The sequence below is a fragment of the Centrocercus urophasianus genome, unplaced genomic scaffold (genome assembly GCF_019232065.1).
Source record: "Centrocercus urophasianus isolate 14NV4802_14NV808 unplaced genomic scaffold, USGS_Curo_1.0 seq_17, whole genome shotgun sequence".
Lineage (NCBI taxonomy): Eukaryota > Metazoa > Chordata > Aves > Galliformes > Phasianidae > Centrocercus > Centrocercus urophasianus.
Window position 1 is genome coordinate 27,227,913 of NW_024884722.1, and position 17,219 is coordinate 27,245,131.

Consider the following 17,219-nt stretch of genomic DNA (forward strand, 5'->3'; position numbering starts at 1 on the left):
TTACCTAAAGAGTGTATTCTGCAACCATGCTGTTACTAGGAGAGCTAAGAGGCTGGCTTACATGTAACAAGGTTGTTTTCAAAGCCTACTGCTGAACTGGAACTCTCAAATCACATAATAGGTATTTTATTAATCCATGCTGGAGCACTGCAGTATGCAAAGGTGAGGAATTACAGGCTTTGAGGCAGTAACCACTGTCCTGTCTCTTTCTTCTGCCTTGTGCGTCCTTGCAGACAGGATATTGATGCCCTTTCCCGCAACTGCTGGGTGCTGACAGTGTGTTCCTTCAGGGTGGAAATCACAAATCTCATAGCCAGGGAATAGATTTCCAGATGAGAGATGGACACAAATGTATGTCCCAAACCTGAGCTCTCCCTTACTTCATATTCAGGTCATCAGCCAAACCATTCAGTGCAAAATTTGCCCCATAATTTCTCATTATTCAGAAAACCTCAAGGTTTCTGTCCTAAGAGCAACTGAAAGCTTGAAGCTGAAACTAGTTTCAGAGCTCAGAGACAAGTGTGTCAGGAAACTGCTTCCTTCTATTTGCTGCTTGCTGTGTCTACTAAATAAGCACTTAATCAGAAATGGTGTAATTTCCCTGCAGTGGAGAGTTTGGTTTGCAGTTGCCCCAAACGAGAAGGGACTCATTTTCCTAGAGTGCTCTGGAAAGCTTGGCCAAATGAGGTTACGTGCTGGGAAACTGCTTTACCACAAAAGAGAAATGGCCAAAACAAAAACCCAACAATAGTTTAAATGTTGAAAATTTAGAAGGCACATGTAGTGCTGAGCTTTAATTTTTTTTTTTTTAATTTGGTCTTCAGTTGGTAACTCTTTTTTGGTGTAAATAAGGACACTGTTTTAAACCCATTTAATGGATATTCCTCTCTCTGTAGGAGTAAGTATCATGCTAATCCATCTCTGGCAGATTAGGCAGGTGCCCGAGGAGGAAGTGAGGGCACACGGCCTGATCCCAGAGCTGGTGCTGGGTTACGGAAATGAGAGCCTTTAAGACAGGTCAGGACATTCTCAGGAATTACAGTCTGTTTCAGTGATTTTAGGAGGGATGAATTTATTATATTTTTACACTCAGGAGTTTTCTGAGACTATCTAGATACATTTATACAGATCAGCAAAAGTTTCAGTGGTTTGATCCTGGCTTTTCTCCAAAACCTTGGCTAAAACCAGAAGCGTCCTGCTCTGCCACCAGACAGCTCTGGACAGGCTGTGATGAGGGAGTGGCAAAAGCAAAGCCAATGACAAATGTCTGTTTGGATCCCAAGCTATAATGAAATGTAGCTTGGGACAAGCCATATGATCCCTTCACTCCTGCTGCCAGTGAGCCATGTTTGTCCCTGGCCTCTAAAAAGAGCTCAGGCGCTGTAGTTTTGCAGTTCCCAGCTGTATGAACGGGCTCTGAGGAATCAGGAAAATGGGGAAAGCCTTGGAATAGATGACAAAGGTGATCAGAGATACAGAAAAGCTTCTAGGGAAGAGGACAGTAAAGAGAGCAGGATTATCTATCACAGAAGAAAATCTTGAGGGATGAGCTAGAACATGTGGGGTAGTGGGTGGCAAAGGGAGTGGCGAATGGGCTGCTTGCTGCGTCCCCTGAAGTCCACAAACAGGATGCACAGGTGAGACCAGCGAGGTGTAGGTTCAGCCTAAGTGAAAGGGACTGCTCTTAGTGCAAGAGCTGCTTGCAGTGTGGGACCCCTGCACACGTCCTTGCTTTGGAGAATGCAAGAAGTCTACGCAGGTTCCAAATGTAAATGGAATGATAAAAAAAAAAAAAAGCCTTTTGTGACAATACCAACCTCTCTCAGAAAAATCTGCGTTTGCACTAGCTGCCGGCTAGAGAAATGTCCTGGAGGACTTCCACCCTTTCCTCTTCTTCACTTCTTCTGTGAAGTTTGCCTGCCATCAGAGCAGGATGTTCTTGGGCAGATGGACCTTTGCTTTGACCTGTGGCTGTCATTTGTCCGTGGTTTTGAATGGTTTCCTAGACTGCCCATGGCCGTGTTTCCCCGCTGTTTACAGGAATACCTTGCTTCAACACAGCAGATGGTGGAGGAAAGCAGAAAGGAAGGATAGCAACTGCAACAAAGCAATGCAGTATTCTCTTTTTTCATTGTTTTTTAATCAGTGCCTCACTCAACACTGAACAGTATTGATGTCCCACTTTGTCTGTGGGACATCTGTGCAGCAGTACAGCGTGCTGCAACACTCCATGCTCATTTCCCAAAAGGAGAAGGATTAGGCTGCAGTACCTAACTAACCGGAGCGGGACTGCTGAACCGCGCACCACCCATTCCGCTGGAGCCTCCCACGATCACCCCACAGCGTGTGGAATCCTTTGAAACAACCACTCCTAGCTGCAGCTTTTCCTTTGATGAGCGTTTCATCAGAGCCATCCTGGCTGCAGAGCTCCCTAACACCTCACGCCTTCTGCAGCCCAACTGGCAGACTCGAGCTTCGTGACAGCGGCACAGCGTTCGTCTCCGCACGTCGGAAGGGCGGGAGCTTCCAAATGTTACCGCTCTGTTTATCACCGCTCGGAGCCGCCTCTAGTTCTCTCTCGCCCCGGCCCCCGGAGGCTCTCCATGCAGCAGCTCTCACCTGGCGGCCGCTCCCCGAACACATGCGGAGCGGCGCGGCCCCGGGCGCAGGAGGCGGCCCCGGGAGGGCGGGCGGAGCGCTGCGCCTTTCCCTACCGCCCCGCGCTCCCGCTCGGCCCCGGTATCGAATTACAGCAAAACTACACCCTCGCAGCACCCCGATTTACATACAAATAGCTCGAGTGCCTGCATTTATGTCACCAGTCAAGGGGCTTGCCAAGGGAGGCTGTAATCCAATCAGCAGAAGCTTTAAAGGGATGTCTGCAGAGTGATTAAAAAGGGATTTTTTTTTTTTTTAAACTGTAGTCATTACTTTTCGTTTTGTTTCATACTTGGAAAGAAGTTTGATCCGAATCGAGAGGACAAAGATGCACATGTCGTAAAATACATACGAAGAGATCAGGATGTTAAGAAGATCTCGGTTGTTGTGTGGAAAGCGAATATGACCCCCAGGGATTAGTTTGCTGGTGCTGGTTTGGAGATTAACTCTAAATCACTGCTTAAGGACTAATAGGACTAATAGGAATTCTTGGAAACACCAGGGAAAAACCTTATAGACCAGGCTGTGGAAATGGCTTTCCAAAACAGTAAGATCTTTTAAAGTTTAATTTAATCTATAACGTTCATGCTTATGTTTATGTTTTTGTTTTTCGTAATGTTTTGTGGTACGCGCTGACTACTTTAGCTTAGAAACTCGTGCTTAAAATAAGCGTTGTTGTCGGGTTGGTGGGGAAAGTTGGTGTGTTTGTTTGCCGTTCGCGGAGCAGTGGCCGAAGGGGTATTTTTAGACCCGATTGTTGGTTTGAAGCTGCGCTCGCGGTGGTTTCCTGAGCGAAGTGAATGGAAAGCCGTGTAGCGCCGTGAATGGGACTGGGGACGGACTGGGCTTGCGGAGCCCGAGTTTTGTAAACCCGCTGTGTAAGTTCTCTGTTGGGCAATTGTACACACCTGAGATGCATTCACAACAAAGGGAGAGTGCAAGCGTAGGCAAATAACGAGTTGCAGGAAGCTCACTGCTCCGTGTTGTAAAGGGAACGGGGAAAACCTCTTTCCACCGCAGAAGGCATATTTTGGACTTGCTGTGTCAGTGCAAGAATGTAGTTTTTGCATGATGTAATGGTATGCAAATGCTCCCAGGGAGAGAGAGCTGCTCCATTAACCCTTTGCGGCATCCGCCCTCCTCCCCCAAGACTTAACTTTCCTTACCTCCGTTTTTCTAAAACACGAATCTGCTTCTCAGCCGATGCCCCGTACCCTGGCGTCTGGCGGTTTGAGCTCAGCTGGTGGCGGTGCTTATGTGAATGTGGGCTGCCTGATGCTGGCGTGCTGGTAGGGCCTGCTGGGTTAAGGCTTTGTGTTGCTCCCGCGGGCGGACGGACGTCTTGCTGTGCCCGGCAGAGGCTGGGTACAGTGCTCCTCTCACCTGGGCAACGTGAGCCAGGGCCTGGGGAATGCATCATTACAAAAAAATGGAAGTTCCCTCTTGCATTCAAACTCAGAAAAGTTACTGAGAAACACCAAGGGCGAAGGGTAGGCCTCTTCAGTTGCATCCGTTCACATTCCTGAACAGTTCCATACCGATGGGCAAGTGGGCAGCCTTCACAGCTGGTTTCTTAGTGTCAGAGACCCAACTTTGTCAGCTCAGCCTTTTGGTAAGAAAAGCAAAACTGAGTGGGATGGTTCAAAGTACAGAAGATCCCTTTAGCTTGCTTAAGCAATTGGGCGAAAGTCATCCTGTGTATAACTAAATTGATTTTATGTCAACGTGTAGATTTGCCTTTTATATTTGCCCCCAATAAAATTATTTTCTCAGGCCCATTCAGAGGGTGGATAATTGACAGTCTGCACAGGAGGAGCCTTAGGGAAAGTAGGCTTGATGGGATTGCTTACTTGCTGGCAAGCACAAGGAGGGTGTTATAAATTAGTAAGTGCACAAACATTTATGAGACAAGCAGCTGCTGATTTCAGCTTGGCTTTTCTTTTGGCAGGTGAGGATGCAATGACAGGTGACACGGACAAATATCTTGGACCCCAGGATCTAAAAGAGTTGGGCGATGATTCTTTGCCTGCTGAAGGCTACATGGGCTTTAGCCTGGGAGCCCGCTCTGCCAGGTATTGTATTTGCTGTTTCTTGTGTTTGTGTGTCACCACAGTTACAAGTTGTTACCAACCAAGCACTCTCTTTCACTCAAAGCTAGAGTCTATTTTGAAATGAAGCAGACGGGGTGTATTTCCATGTTATGGTAATACTGTGCCTTTAAAGCATATGTTCATTGCTGTTTTATTTCACAATCTTTGTTCATGTTGGCTTCTTATGGCAGTGATACAGAAAACTAACTTCATTTTTTCTGGTATCTACTTGTTCTCTGAGCATCTTCCAGGCCTCTCCTCACTGCGAGTTTCCTACTGGTCTAGAAACTGATCTAGCACCATCACTGATATTTGAGTTCTTCTCACTGCTGACCCTCAGACTAGTGCTTACGTTTGAGTATTCCTTGATGGACCGATTTAGCCAAAGAATGTAAATGCCAGAAAAATTGAATTAAATCATTTTGCTGTTTTGGTGCTTTTATTTCTTTAAGGGTGCCAATGAATAAGCAGACAGATAGTCAGTATTAAAGAAAGTTGGTCCAAGAATTCGTAGAAAGATAAGGTGAGGTGAACCCTAAATCTGATGTCAGATTTCTTGTGACTGGAAACAGGTCGTGTTGCGTAAAGCAGGCCAAAGTTTCCCTGAACCGGATAAAACATTGTAGAGTTAACATAACGTCTGACTACTGTTGATTCAAACTCATGTGTTTGTAGATCAACGTTGTAGGTTTCTTCTTTAAATCTTGCTAAAGCCTGCACTGTGCATTGCTCAAAACAAGTAAAGCTGTGTGAAGACAGATTAATTCCATAGCTGTGGATCTGCAGTGTGTTTACTGACAGTTGGATTGTACCGGAGCTAATAATTAAACCTCATATGCTGGAGCCCCGAGGACTTTTTCCTGTACTGTAGTTTAAAGATCTGTTTTAAAAAGTGAGTTCATTGTCTAACAGTGAATGGCAACTCCCATAAGGTAAAGCCTCGATGTCTGCTCCTCAAATCTTGTTTGTTATGGTTGCATTAGAAATGCAAGCATGCCTTGCAAATTTGCTCTTTAGTAATACCCAGCCATGTTTTGCTTCACTTCCAATTTTTAGGTAAGTTAATAAGAATTTTTGTGATAATACATTCACAGAGAATGCCAAAATGCCTTTAAATGTTCATCAACTAGAACAGAAGGGAGAATCTGATGTCTTAGTACAGTTAATTAGCAAAGCTGATGTGCTGCTTTTAAACATGAGCTGGCATGAACAAGGTCATCAGACAGCACTATATGATGTGGTCAGTTTGTAAGGGATAGAGGAGAGTGTGAGGCCAGCGTAAAGAGCTGGGTGCTCTGCTTTACAGGACACCTCCTCGTTATGCTGCTCTTCATGCAGAGGTCTAAATTCTCACTCTGCAAATGGGAGAGCAGAATTTCACGGTCAAAGTCTGTTAGATAAACCTGAGAGTTTTCTTTGAGAGAAACCTAATATTTCCATGCTTCTGATTTTAGCAGTGCCATTATTATTTGTTGCTGCGTAACTCATGTTTTACATTGCACACATGTTATGCTCAGAGGACATAAACAACAGTGTTTTTTTTGTTTGGTGAAAAGTATTCTGAGAGTATACCTTACTACTGATTCTGAGTGTAACATTAAGAAATAAACACATTAAATATATAAGCCATCCAAGCCATAACATCTTGCTTTTCCCGTCTGATTCTTTGCTTTCTATTTCTCCTGTTTCTTTTCCACTGTAAATTGCTTTAGTCCTAAAGTCAGGTAAGAAGGCATGGCATCGTGTTACATCCTCCTGCTGCTGCCATTGCTCATCTTCATTTTATTCAGCATTAGAAAATGACATGCTTTTCTTTTGGGGCAGGGGATAGAGGGTGGGAAGAGTTTGCTCAGCCTTAGAGAATATCCGTTTGTTGTTCTAACAAATGTAACTTGATTTCATTATACCCTTTGTCATGTGAGAGTTTGCTTAATGTATGCCTAGAGAATGTAATAAAAATCCTGGTTCTGCTTCCAGCACAAGGAAAAATGTTTGCCAAGGACTAGAAAAGTTCTATTAACTACTACCAAGTGCATGAAATGAGTTGTAGAGTTTTGAGTCTGAACAGTGTTGCTAGTTTAAAGGTGTAACATGTTGTTGGATGTTGCTTTTTATTAATTCACGTTTTATACTACTTTATTTTTTGTCACGTAGTGAGCATGTCTAGGCCTGCAGCATGTTTTTAGCACATACCATAATGTATCTTCCAGGGCTAAGTGTAACACGCTTCAACATTGATTTAATTGCAACACATTCAGAGCAATCATTAATTTCTGAATAATCTAACGTGCACAAAACAATCCCCCAAGTATTGGAATCCGTATTTAATAATTAAGAAATAATTTTTTAATTTATTTCAAAATTCTCTTTTTTTTTCTTCTCCTAAGTGACCAACTAGGGTGTTTACAACAAAGTCAAAGTGGTTCAGCCACAAAGAGAGAACACCACCACATAAAACTTGCATTTAGTTGGACCTGACTCAGCAATGTGGGCAGGCACTATAAACTACCCACAGATCCACTAGGACCTGCCCTTATGTGTCTTGTTGCAGGATTAGGGCTTGAAGGCATTTGCAAAAATTCATCTAAATACTCAAATACACTTTTCTGGATTTATTCTTAAGCCATAGCATTGCTACCAAAGCAGTAAACATCTGTTTGAGTTTGTTTATGTATATTTTAGGCAAGTAAATATTTAAATAGTTATTTAAAAAGTTAAGTACTTACTACTCCATTTTTCCCTTGTATTTATTTCATATAGTATGTATATTTTTCCATCTATCCCTGGAAGTTGCATGTATTAATTTATTTTTATTTTTTGTTCATCTCATTGTCATCTGCACTTTCTATGATAAATGGTAAATACAACAGCCTCCGCTCCTTCAGTTCGGATAGGTCCTACACGCTGAACAGAAGTTCTTATGCCCGAGACAGCATGATGATCGAAGAGCTGCTGGTACCAGCAAAGGATCAGGTATGTGCTGCCTCTCTGGTGCCAGGTCTTTGTGCTCTGTGGTTGTAGGGGATGATAATCTGCAGCCCTCAGTTGTGCTTGCAGTGACTATGACTACTCTTGACTGTTGAAAAAGGAGAAGAGCTGCAAGAAAGAAATCATGGGTTTGCCATATTGTGGCTTTGATTTTGTGTTGGTGAGAGTATCTGTGAGATTAATGTTACGTGTATTTTCAGTGCTTTGTTAAGCTGAGAGCAATGTATTTTACACTAAACAACCGTTGTCTGCACCGTAGAGACCAGGAATTGGGTCTTGCCAATTCTGCCCATATGGAGAAGACTCCAACCACTGTCCTTGTTTTTCCACCCTTGGGAAAAATTTGGCCTTGTAATGATTGAGCTATTATCCACTAACCAGTTCGTGTCTCTTCCAAACATTTTTGCAATGACTAATAAAAGAAACACAGAATCTTTTGACCTGATTACAGCGTGGGAAAGTATTTTGAAAAGCTAATGCTGGAGGTGATAGGGTGCTATATGCTTTGTTTTGTGAGCTCCTTAGCTTTTGGTGGACTTGCTTGTGACTTTTAAATCCAGTTAAGTTACTCATGAGTTTCTTCATCACAGAAGCCAGAGATCTGCTAGGAAGCTGGATAAAACCCACAGAAAAGTTTTTACTTAGGAGTTAAAGAACTGTGGAGTGGAACTGTTATGTCCTAGAGAAGCATTAGATGGATTGTAACGGAAAACAGATTTTCTGCTATCAATTTTGCGGGGGTTCCATTCAGCAGTGGCAAGTATTCCTGCACAGGGTTTTATAGATAGAATACTTTCACAGGGGAAAGGGTCCATGGGGTGAGACTCCAGCTTTTTAAATCTTTTTTGTATTAGTTCCAGTGTAGTGTAAATTGTCCAGTTCTACTACAGCACACAGTTTTGTTAGTATTCTGGCCATGGTATAAATTCTACTCTCTTTAGCAGGTAAATGTACATAAGTCACTCCAAAAGTACTGCCTCCTATTTATTTCCGTGGAACCTACAACAGCCACAAAGAGCACAATAACACTATTTGATAGAGCAGTTTTTCATTTGATAGAGCAAATTCTCAGCTACAAAACACTGTTTTTCAACGTAGTTACCACCATTAGCTATGCATATTTGCCAGTGATGAGCAAGAGCATGCGTGCTGCGCTCATAAAAATCTGCACCAGTGGAGGTGAGCCACTGTTTCACAGTTGCTGTGGTGACATCATTGCTAAAATATTGCCCATGCAGCCCATCTTTCATGGAACCCAAGTAGATGAAACTCAGAAGGTACCAAATCTGAACTATTTGGTGGGTCTGATGGAATAGTCTAGCCAAGATTGGCAATATGCTCCACGGTCTTCAAACTGGGATGAGGCCTGGCATTCTCTTGTTGCAAGAGAAAGGTTGTCTTTTTTTCTGGCCTGACTCTGAAAGTTCAAGCCCTCAGCCTTAGTATTGCAGTGTAGCGGTCAGAGTTGATGGTTTGTCCAGATTCCAGGAAATCCATCCAGAGGGATCATTTCTTTCCTATTGCAGAAGACAGTGAACATTACTCGCTGAGGGCTGCATCTTGAACTTTTCTTCAATGGGGAATTCACTTGTTGCCAGTCCATGGATTGCTGTTTTGAGTATGGCTTGTAGTGGTGACGTTGCATCTTGTCACTGTTAATGATGTGGTCCAGGCAGCTGCCCTCTTTAGACTTGTATTGGTTGACTAAGTCCTGAAAAACTTGCATATGCTGTTCTTTCTGTTCACATTCATGGGACTCACCTGACAAAAGCTTTGCAATATTCCAGCTTTGCCACCATCGTTTCCAATGCGTTGAAGGTGATATGCAGCTCTGTGTGCAGCTCATTGGTTGTAATCCACTGATCTGTGCACATGAGGTGACTGAGACACTCTTCATTTTGTGATGTGGCAGCTGTGCATGGTCATCTGGAATATGGCTTGTCTTTCACACTGCTGTCACCACTGCTGAAATGCACCGCTCACCACATACATGCTTTGATGTCAAATGACTGTTTCTCTGCTGCCATCTGTCACACAGCAACAAAATGTGACAGAATATTGGTGGGAAGGTTCAGCCTCTACTACCATCCCACCAACATCTGCTCTGATGTCGTGGGCCAACATAATACAATAGGAGGCATTAGCCTTTGTGTATTATTAGATCGTTACTTCCAAATGAAGTGCCGTAAGCCTTCAATAACCTTGATCAATAACAGCCAGCTCAGTAATAGTACTTCAGGTCTGAGAACCTAAAATTCCTTTGATAATTCTTTCTCCTAAGCCTTCATTAAATCTTCCTGATGTGATAGACATAACATAGGAGAGGGAAGCCTTCCCTCCAGTCTGAGAACACATTTTGTTTTAGGATTCTGGTTGTTTTCGGGATTATCATAAAAGTTGATGGCAGCTATGATGCATTTGATCAAATAACAAGACCTACAAGAAACACTGTGCTAAATAACTCCTAAAGAACATTGTTCAAAGTGTGTATTGTTAACCTGCTTTTATTACAAAACACAACTTGACAATGAAAAGTGACTTCTCTGTGCATGGAGAGGTTGCAGCAACACCCCATTGCATACAGTAGCTCAACTTAGAGCAAATGTCACATTCTGTACAAATGGCTATGGACCTCCATTCTTTCTGGAGAATTGCTTGCAATGGTGCCTCTTCACTTAAAAGTATTAATGCTGAGCAGTAGAGATCAGGCTGTTTTCTTTGCATTTTTAATCTTCATATTTTTGTAATTCTAGTTTTTGTCCAGCAGCGGTTGTGCAATTATTGCACTTCAACTCCGGTCCAAATCTGTCATACAAAATGAAGTCAGACTGGATGCCTGTCTTAACAGTCTAATTTTGCATATTATGTTAGTCTTAATTTTTTAGACAAACTTCAAGTTTCTTGTATCCAAGAGAGCAAGAAATGGTGAAGGTAATGGTGAGAACAATGTCATTCCTAGTTCTAAGCTTTTTCAAGAGGTTTGTAAAACGATTCCCCTGAAAACAAACAACAATAAAACAATGAATTATCTTCTTGAGAAAGGGGACACTGTTAACATTTTTTATGCTATGGCTTTTGCCAGCCTTGAAGTCTTGACAAAAAAATAAGTTTGTCCTTGGGAATTTTCTTGTTCTTCAAGAAAGTTGTCAACCTAAACATATCAAAGGAAGTTGGATAAAATTTATGATGCTTTGGCTGAAGTGGGAAGAGTGCATCTGGGAGAGGGAGAATACTCCTGCCTTTGTTCTTCCCATCCCTCCTTTTGCACATTACTGGGTTTCCAAGTAATCTCTGCTTTCACAGTGAAAAGGAAGAAGAAGAATCATGTTGCATCTATGAAAGTCATAGGAACAAAGTTCACAGTGGGTCGAAACCTTATCTTAAAAGACCAGCTGGAAGCTCATACGGGGTATGAGGGGTATTACATAGCTTAGAAGAAGTAACAAGCCATTACTTATTTGTATAAATGGCTTCTCTTCTGTTGTAAAGCATGTACAGTTAATTACAGCAGCTCTCAGGATAAAGGGAATTAATATTACCAGAAATAAAAGGATGTTAAAGATGGACAACTGTCAAATTGCTGCTAAGGTGGCATCAGAAGATCCCATGACCGCTTCTTCACCAGACCACTGGGAGACTTGGAAGTCTAAAAAGGGTCACGTGAGGAAGATTTAAGACTGTTTTTTGCTGATATTGGCTGCTATCATGAGGGGTTGGGTGTTTGAGAGGATTTTCTAAGAACTGCCAAAGAAGTCAAGACAATCTTCGTTGTTTGAACTTGGTTCTTTATTGCTGATTCTTTTCAACAGGGAAAGCTGAGTCCAGGCCATACTGTGCCTCATAACCTGGCTAGAGTAAAGTTAAAATTTGTGTGTCCTAGTGCGTTACCATGGATACTGTAACTCAGACCAAATCTGAGCAACATTCTCCATGGAATAATTTACATCAGCCACAGGCACGATGAATCAGGCTGTACATTGCATAGCAGCTTGCTGAATCTCTTCTGTCTGGATAAATTCATCTGGGAGGAAGCATAAATTCTTCCATTTGCTGAACTGTGATATTACACAGCCTGGATATTTGGTTATGCAACCAGCAGGATCCTTGACAACAGAACTGTCAGCATTTTAGTACACGCGTTTGCATCTGACAACAACACACCCCCTATCAATGCATATTTAATCTCCCTCAGTCCAAGTAGGGAATGCTTTGCCCTGACCAAACCCGGGACAAATCTTGCAGTTCGGTATCACAGATGATGTACTGTCTTCTGGACTGCTCATACATACTGCAGCTTGCACTGGGAGATTTCTTTGCCTGCCTGGAAAATCCAACACCTCAGCAGGTCAACGGAATGAGATCAGCAGATGTGTGCTGTGTGTAAGATGTGTTTGTCCAGCCATTAGCTTTTATTAGTCTGTTTCTCTGCCAAAATTATTGGCTGCAGTTTTTGTGCTTTTGCTGGCTGTAAATATGCCCCAAAGATTTACTCGAATGCACTCTGTCGGAAAGGAATGCACCAAAGAAGTTCACCTCATGTACAGACCCTGTAGGAGTACAGCAAAGAGCCCTGTGTGTACATGCAAGTAAACTTATGGCAACTTACGTGAGGATAGCAGCATCTCTATCTAGATTAGATTGTTTTAGAGAGGTGGTATTTCTTTGAAAATCATATGGCCCTACAGTGCTCGTGAACCTTTGACATTTTTCATCTGTTACAGCAAATGCAATCCTGTGTTTTCTGTATGTTTTTGCATGCCTGGACCTCAGTGCAGGGACAGTTATAGCTCAATGGACATCTGAATGACAAACACTAAATTGTTTTTTCCTCCTTTTTAATGCATGTCTTACAAAATCTATGTGGTGGGCTATTTTTTATTTTTGTTTATCTAAATATTTACAATTTCTGATACCACATCCAGATCCCAACATCTCTGGAGTCAGAAAGTAATTGTGTATTTGGTATGAGCTCTTACAAAATTAGGTGACTTGGAACAACAGAAATCCACAGTGGCAGTTTTTGTGTCTAAACCATAGGCTCTTAAAGGCATGTGGAAGAGTCCCATGTATTCTACTGGAAGGAGTTATAAAACTGTCTTCATTAAACTGAATTATAACACATTTTTCAAAGTAGTGCTAATTAAATTCAGTGCCGTTGTTTAATCACCATTGTTTTTAAATGGCATTAATTTTTATCTGTTACATCTCTTGGTGTATTTTGTGGTCAATGTGTGCCACACTTAGCAGTGTGTTTGCCTGTTACCGTTGTCTGTGATTGAACCATCAGGCCTCAAGTGCATATCTCACAGTACAAAGACTGGTAGAAGATCCTAATAAAAGAGCTTAAGGTAGCAAAAGAAGGAGGCATTGAAAACATGTGCTATAGTGTTGGACAGATGATAAAGTGAAGCTGTCCCCTGCAGATATTGCTACTAATTAGCAGTAAATTATAATCTTGTCAGTTGTGGGAGTAAGCCTGGGGTGCTTATTTAATTGCAAGAAATGTCCAAAGAGTATCAAACCCCAGAGTATCATAGAATCATAGAATGGCCTGGATTGAAAAGGACCACAATGATCATCTAGTTTCAACCTCCTTGACACAGGCAGGGTTGCCAACCACCAGACCTGTCTGCCCGGAGCTGCATCCAGCCTGGCCTTGAATGCCTCCAGGCATGGGGCATCTGCAATCTCCTTGGGCAACCTATTCCAGCGTGTCACCACTCTCTGTATGGGAAAACTTCCTCCTAATATCTAACCTAAACCTCCCCTGGCTCAGTTTAAAACCATTCCCCCTTGTCCTATCACTATCCACCCACTCTCGTAAACAGTTGTTCCCCCTCCTATTTGTATGCTCCCTTCAAATATTGGAAGGCCCCAATGAGGTCTCCAAGAAGTAACAGGAACGTTGCAGGTTCTGACCAACAACAGATCAGTGTCTGTTTGCTTTTCTTGCGGAAGCTTCTGAACAGAAGTATCTCAGGATTTTTATGACTGGCTTTATAGATTTACTACTAATGCTGGCATTTCCATTCAAACTAATACGTTTACAATACCTCCGTATGCCAGTACATTAACAAAAATTTTAAAAAGTGAAAGTTACAAAACTCCTCTCTGCAGAGGTGTGCGTTTGTGTTTGGCTCAGGTTTGAGTGGTAGTCATGGAATTTAATTTGAAAACGGCCCATGGGGTTTTAGTCTTCACAGTATTGAGAAAGAAAGTGGAGAAATCAGCCTGTGGTTATCTGTCATCAGAAAACAACCTGCCTGGAGGATACACTGATGTTTGTAACACCATCTTGGTGGAGGATGGTCTGTGTGTTGCATGGCAGTATCTTGACTTAGTTTTATTTGTGTAACTTCTAATGGTGGTTGCATAAATGGTTTCATATTGCCCTGGAAATATAATCTAACAGTACTTACAGATGTGATTTATTTAATTTCCTAGGGGAAAAAAATAAGGGGGGGGGGGAGGGTGACAAAAAGAAGACAAAAATATATATATATATTTGCCACAAATGGCTTTGCTGTACAGAAGATTTACAGAGTGAGACATTGTTGCAGGACATGCGAAGCCTGCGTGCACTCATGTCTACAGGCAGTAGTCAGAACCAAACTAAGCTTCAGTGTCGGTCAGATGAGACAGTTTAATTAGAGCACTGGTGTGCCAGGGCTACACAGGGTTATAACTATTTTTATACAGATGAGTAGGGATGGTGGCACTCCAGGATAGTGCCCGTGTTGATTGTACGGATAGAAGTTGTGCTCGAGTAAGGATCTGGGCAGTGGCATTTTCTGTGTGGGAATAATATGCTGCCTGTTTATATAGCATATGATTGTAGTACAATCTGTAGTATTTTTTCAGTCGTCTTTAACTTTGTGTGTGTAAATACAGATTGAAGAGAGGTGTACGTGTAACTGAAGGAACCGGTGAGAGCTAGCAAAAGAAATTTTGAAAAGAAGTTTGAAGACATGAGATAAATTTCTCTCTGGGTTCCATATTTCTATTCAGGAATTTCTAGTAATTTAGCACCTAGGATACTGGCTATAGGAAAGGGGACGGATCTAAATGTAAGGGAATTATATTAATAAGCTTGTATTTAAGACAAGTGTTTTACATCTTACGTTTGTTTTTTTGTTTGTTTGCTTTTTAAGCACCTGACGTTTCAGAGGGAGTTTGATTCTGATTCTCTCAGACACTACAGCTGGGCTGCAGACACCTTGGACAATGTTAACCTTGTTTCAAGTCCCATCCATTCTGGGTAGGTCATTTAGCAGATTTCCTGTATGTTTAAATGTGGAAATGTATTAGATGAAGAATATGGTGTTCTGTGATGGCTGATGACATGCCTGTTCTTGCTCCAGTTGAAGCCAGTGGCAAAATTCACACTGGCTTCAACGTGGGTGCTTAATAACAGGAGTCAGGCTAAATTGTTGCTTATCAAACCAGAACTTCGCATCTGCATTTATTTTCTGAATGCCAAAAACGTGGTAATCCCACAGGCTTCTCTTTAATAGTCATGTTTTGCTTTTTCTGTTGCTTATGCTTTCAAATGTTGTAAGGTGATTTTGTTTGAATTATATTAAATTATTTGAAGCATGAAGTCATAGCATTAATGCCTTTTGTTCTTTCTTACAGGAAGAATGAGGGGCTTTAATTTCATGTTTTATGTATGTCTCTATACTCCTGTCTGTTCTCCAAAATACATGGTTTGACTTCAGTCATTTATACAAGAATCATTACTGTGCTGACAGTGCTTCTTGGCAGTAGCACACAAACCTGATTAAATGCAACAGGAGTAATTTTGGAATGCACGTTATAAAAATTTACAAATAAATATGTAGCTGAATATAATATTGCATATAAGATTGTCCTCTATAAATCTTGATTGTATAATTTTCAGGATCAGGGCATAAAGTTTCATATCTTTTTAATCTACTTCCCCACTTTGTGACTAATTACATTCTTATAATGAAAATGTCTCCAGCACAAACCAAACAATTTCAGTTCCAAGGTAACAATAAGTCCCACAGACCTAAAGCCACAGGCCCACAATAAGCATAAACACCTGCTTGAGCTGAATGGAACTATGCATTGGTGGGGTTCGAGGTCTTGATTTACTAAAACACTGCGTATGTTCAGTGCTAGAATTGAAATATCAGTAGCTTCATAATGAAAAGTTGAAGCCTGGAAGCACGGAAGGATATGACCTTCCATGGGACCTCAGAGAGCTCGCAGGCCACCCATTTGTTTTATGGCAGGATAAAATGTAAGCAACCTATTCCTGAAATATGATCAGTTTCTTCATCGCCACTTAAGATCTATGGTCTTCTAGCTTCTTTGTCTCACTGTCTGTTACAATATTTCTTTCCTTGATATTCAAAGTCTCTTTGCCAGTTAAGCCTATTTCTTGTCTTATCACTGGTATTTGTGGAGTACGGTATCTTAGTAGTCTCTTTACAATATTTTATGTTGTGGAACATAAAATGGAAAAAAATGGAGCATTCTCTTCTCTTTTGTAAACTGTAATATCTCAGGTCTTGCTAGGTGGTGCTTCCTGCACACCACGGGATTCTTGCAGGCATCCCCTGCCTCTCTCTTTTTGATGATTGATTGTTTCTAAACCAGTTTGGGCATCAGGCTCCCAAAGAGGAGACATCATCAGTACTGAATAGGGTAGGATTGCTACTTCTGTGTCTGACACATGGCACAGCTAGTCCTAAGGAATCCCACAGTGACACTTATTGTTTTGGTAATTGCAGCTTCTGTTAGTAGACATGTTTGACCTGCACGCATTTCTTAGTTTCTTTCTGAAGTTCTGCAATCTAGGTATTTTTTACTATGTTTTGTGCTTATGTGTTTGGTTTCTTCTATTTGTACTTACCTTTACTGTATTTTAGATTGCTGGTATCAGAACCCATTTTAGCAAGATAGCTTTTAATTTTGCTCCTCTTTTCCAAAGTGTTATTCAGACCTTTCTGTCCAGTGCTCAAATCATGAATGAAGACACTAGCTTGGTGCCTGGCCTGGCCCAGGACAGTGCAGTGAAATCCCCACTTGAATTTTCCTTTCAGTTTGGCAGGAAAACACAAAGAGTCGCTCTTCTGAGGCTGTTTGTTAAGTGTTTGTGCACTTATATGTACTGTGCCTCACATGCTTACTGGAGTACAAATACAGAATTTCCATGCATCCACTGGATAAGTTGCCCTGTAAAAGAAGGTAGTTGATTCAATTTGATGTATGTTACTCTTCAGTAAATATTTTGGCTTATTCTTGTTTTGAGAATTGTTGATGGTAGTTGAGTTCTAATCGCTGTATTATTCCTATACGTTGGTTGTCATTGTCCCCATAAATTGATTGTTGGATAATTTACTCCTGAATATTTGCAGTAATCGATGTTAGAATGATGGCCTAAAATTTTCTGGCTCTTCTTCTTCCTGGTACAGAATAGAGCTGATGTTTGCCTTCTGCTGGTCGTCTAGAACC

General features: G+C 41.7%; 1 protein-coding gene across 8 annotated transcripts in view; it reads left to right on the plus strand.

Moving 5' to 3' along the window:
* ANK3 (ankyrin 3) overlaps positions 1-17,219 on the plus strand; it is a 344,064-nt gene that overhangs the window by 264,732 nt on the left and 62,113 nt on the right. For 7 of the 8 annotated variants that reach the window (XM_042817687.1, XM_042817684.1, XM_042817681.1 and 4 more), the window contains exons 24-26: positions 4,607-4,730; positions 7,619-7,721; positions 14,888-14,994. In XM_042817687.1, the coding sequence (XP_042673621.1) occupies positions 4,607-4,730; positions 7,619-7,721; positions 14,888-14,994 (334 nt within the window). Of the gene's footprint in view, positions 1-2,782; positions 3,206-4,606; positions 4,731-7,618; positions 7,722-14,887; positions 14,995-17,219 lie in introns of those variants that run through there. The other variant, XM_042817686.1, reaches the window with a different exon arrangement.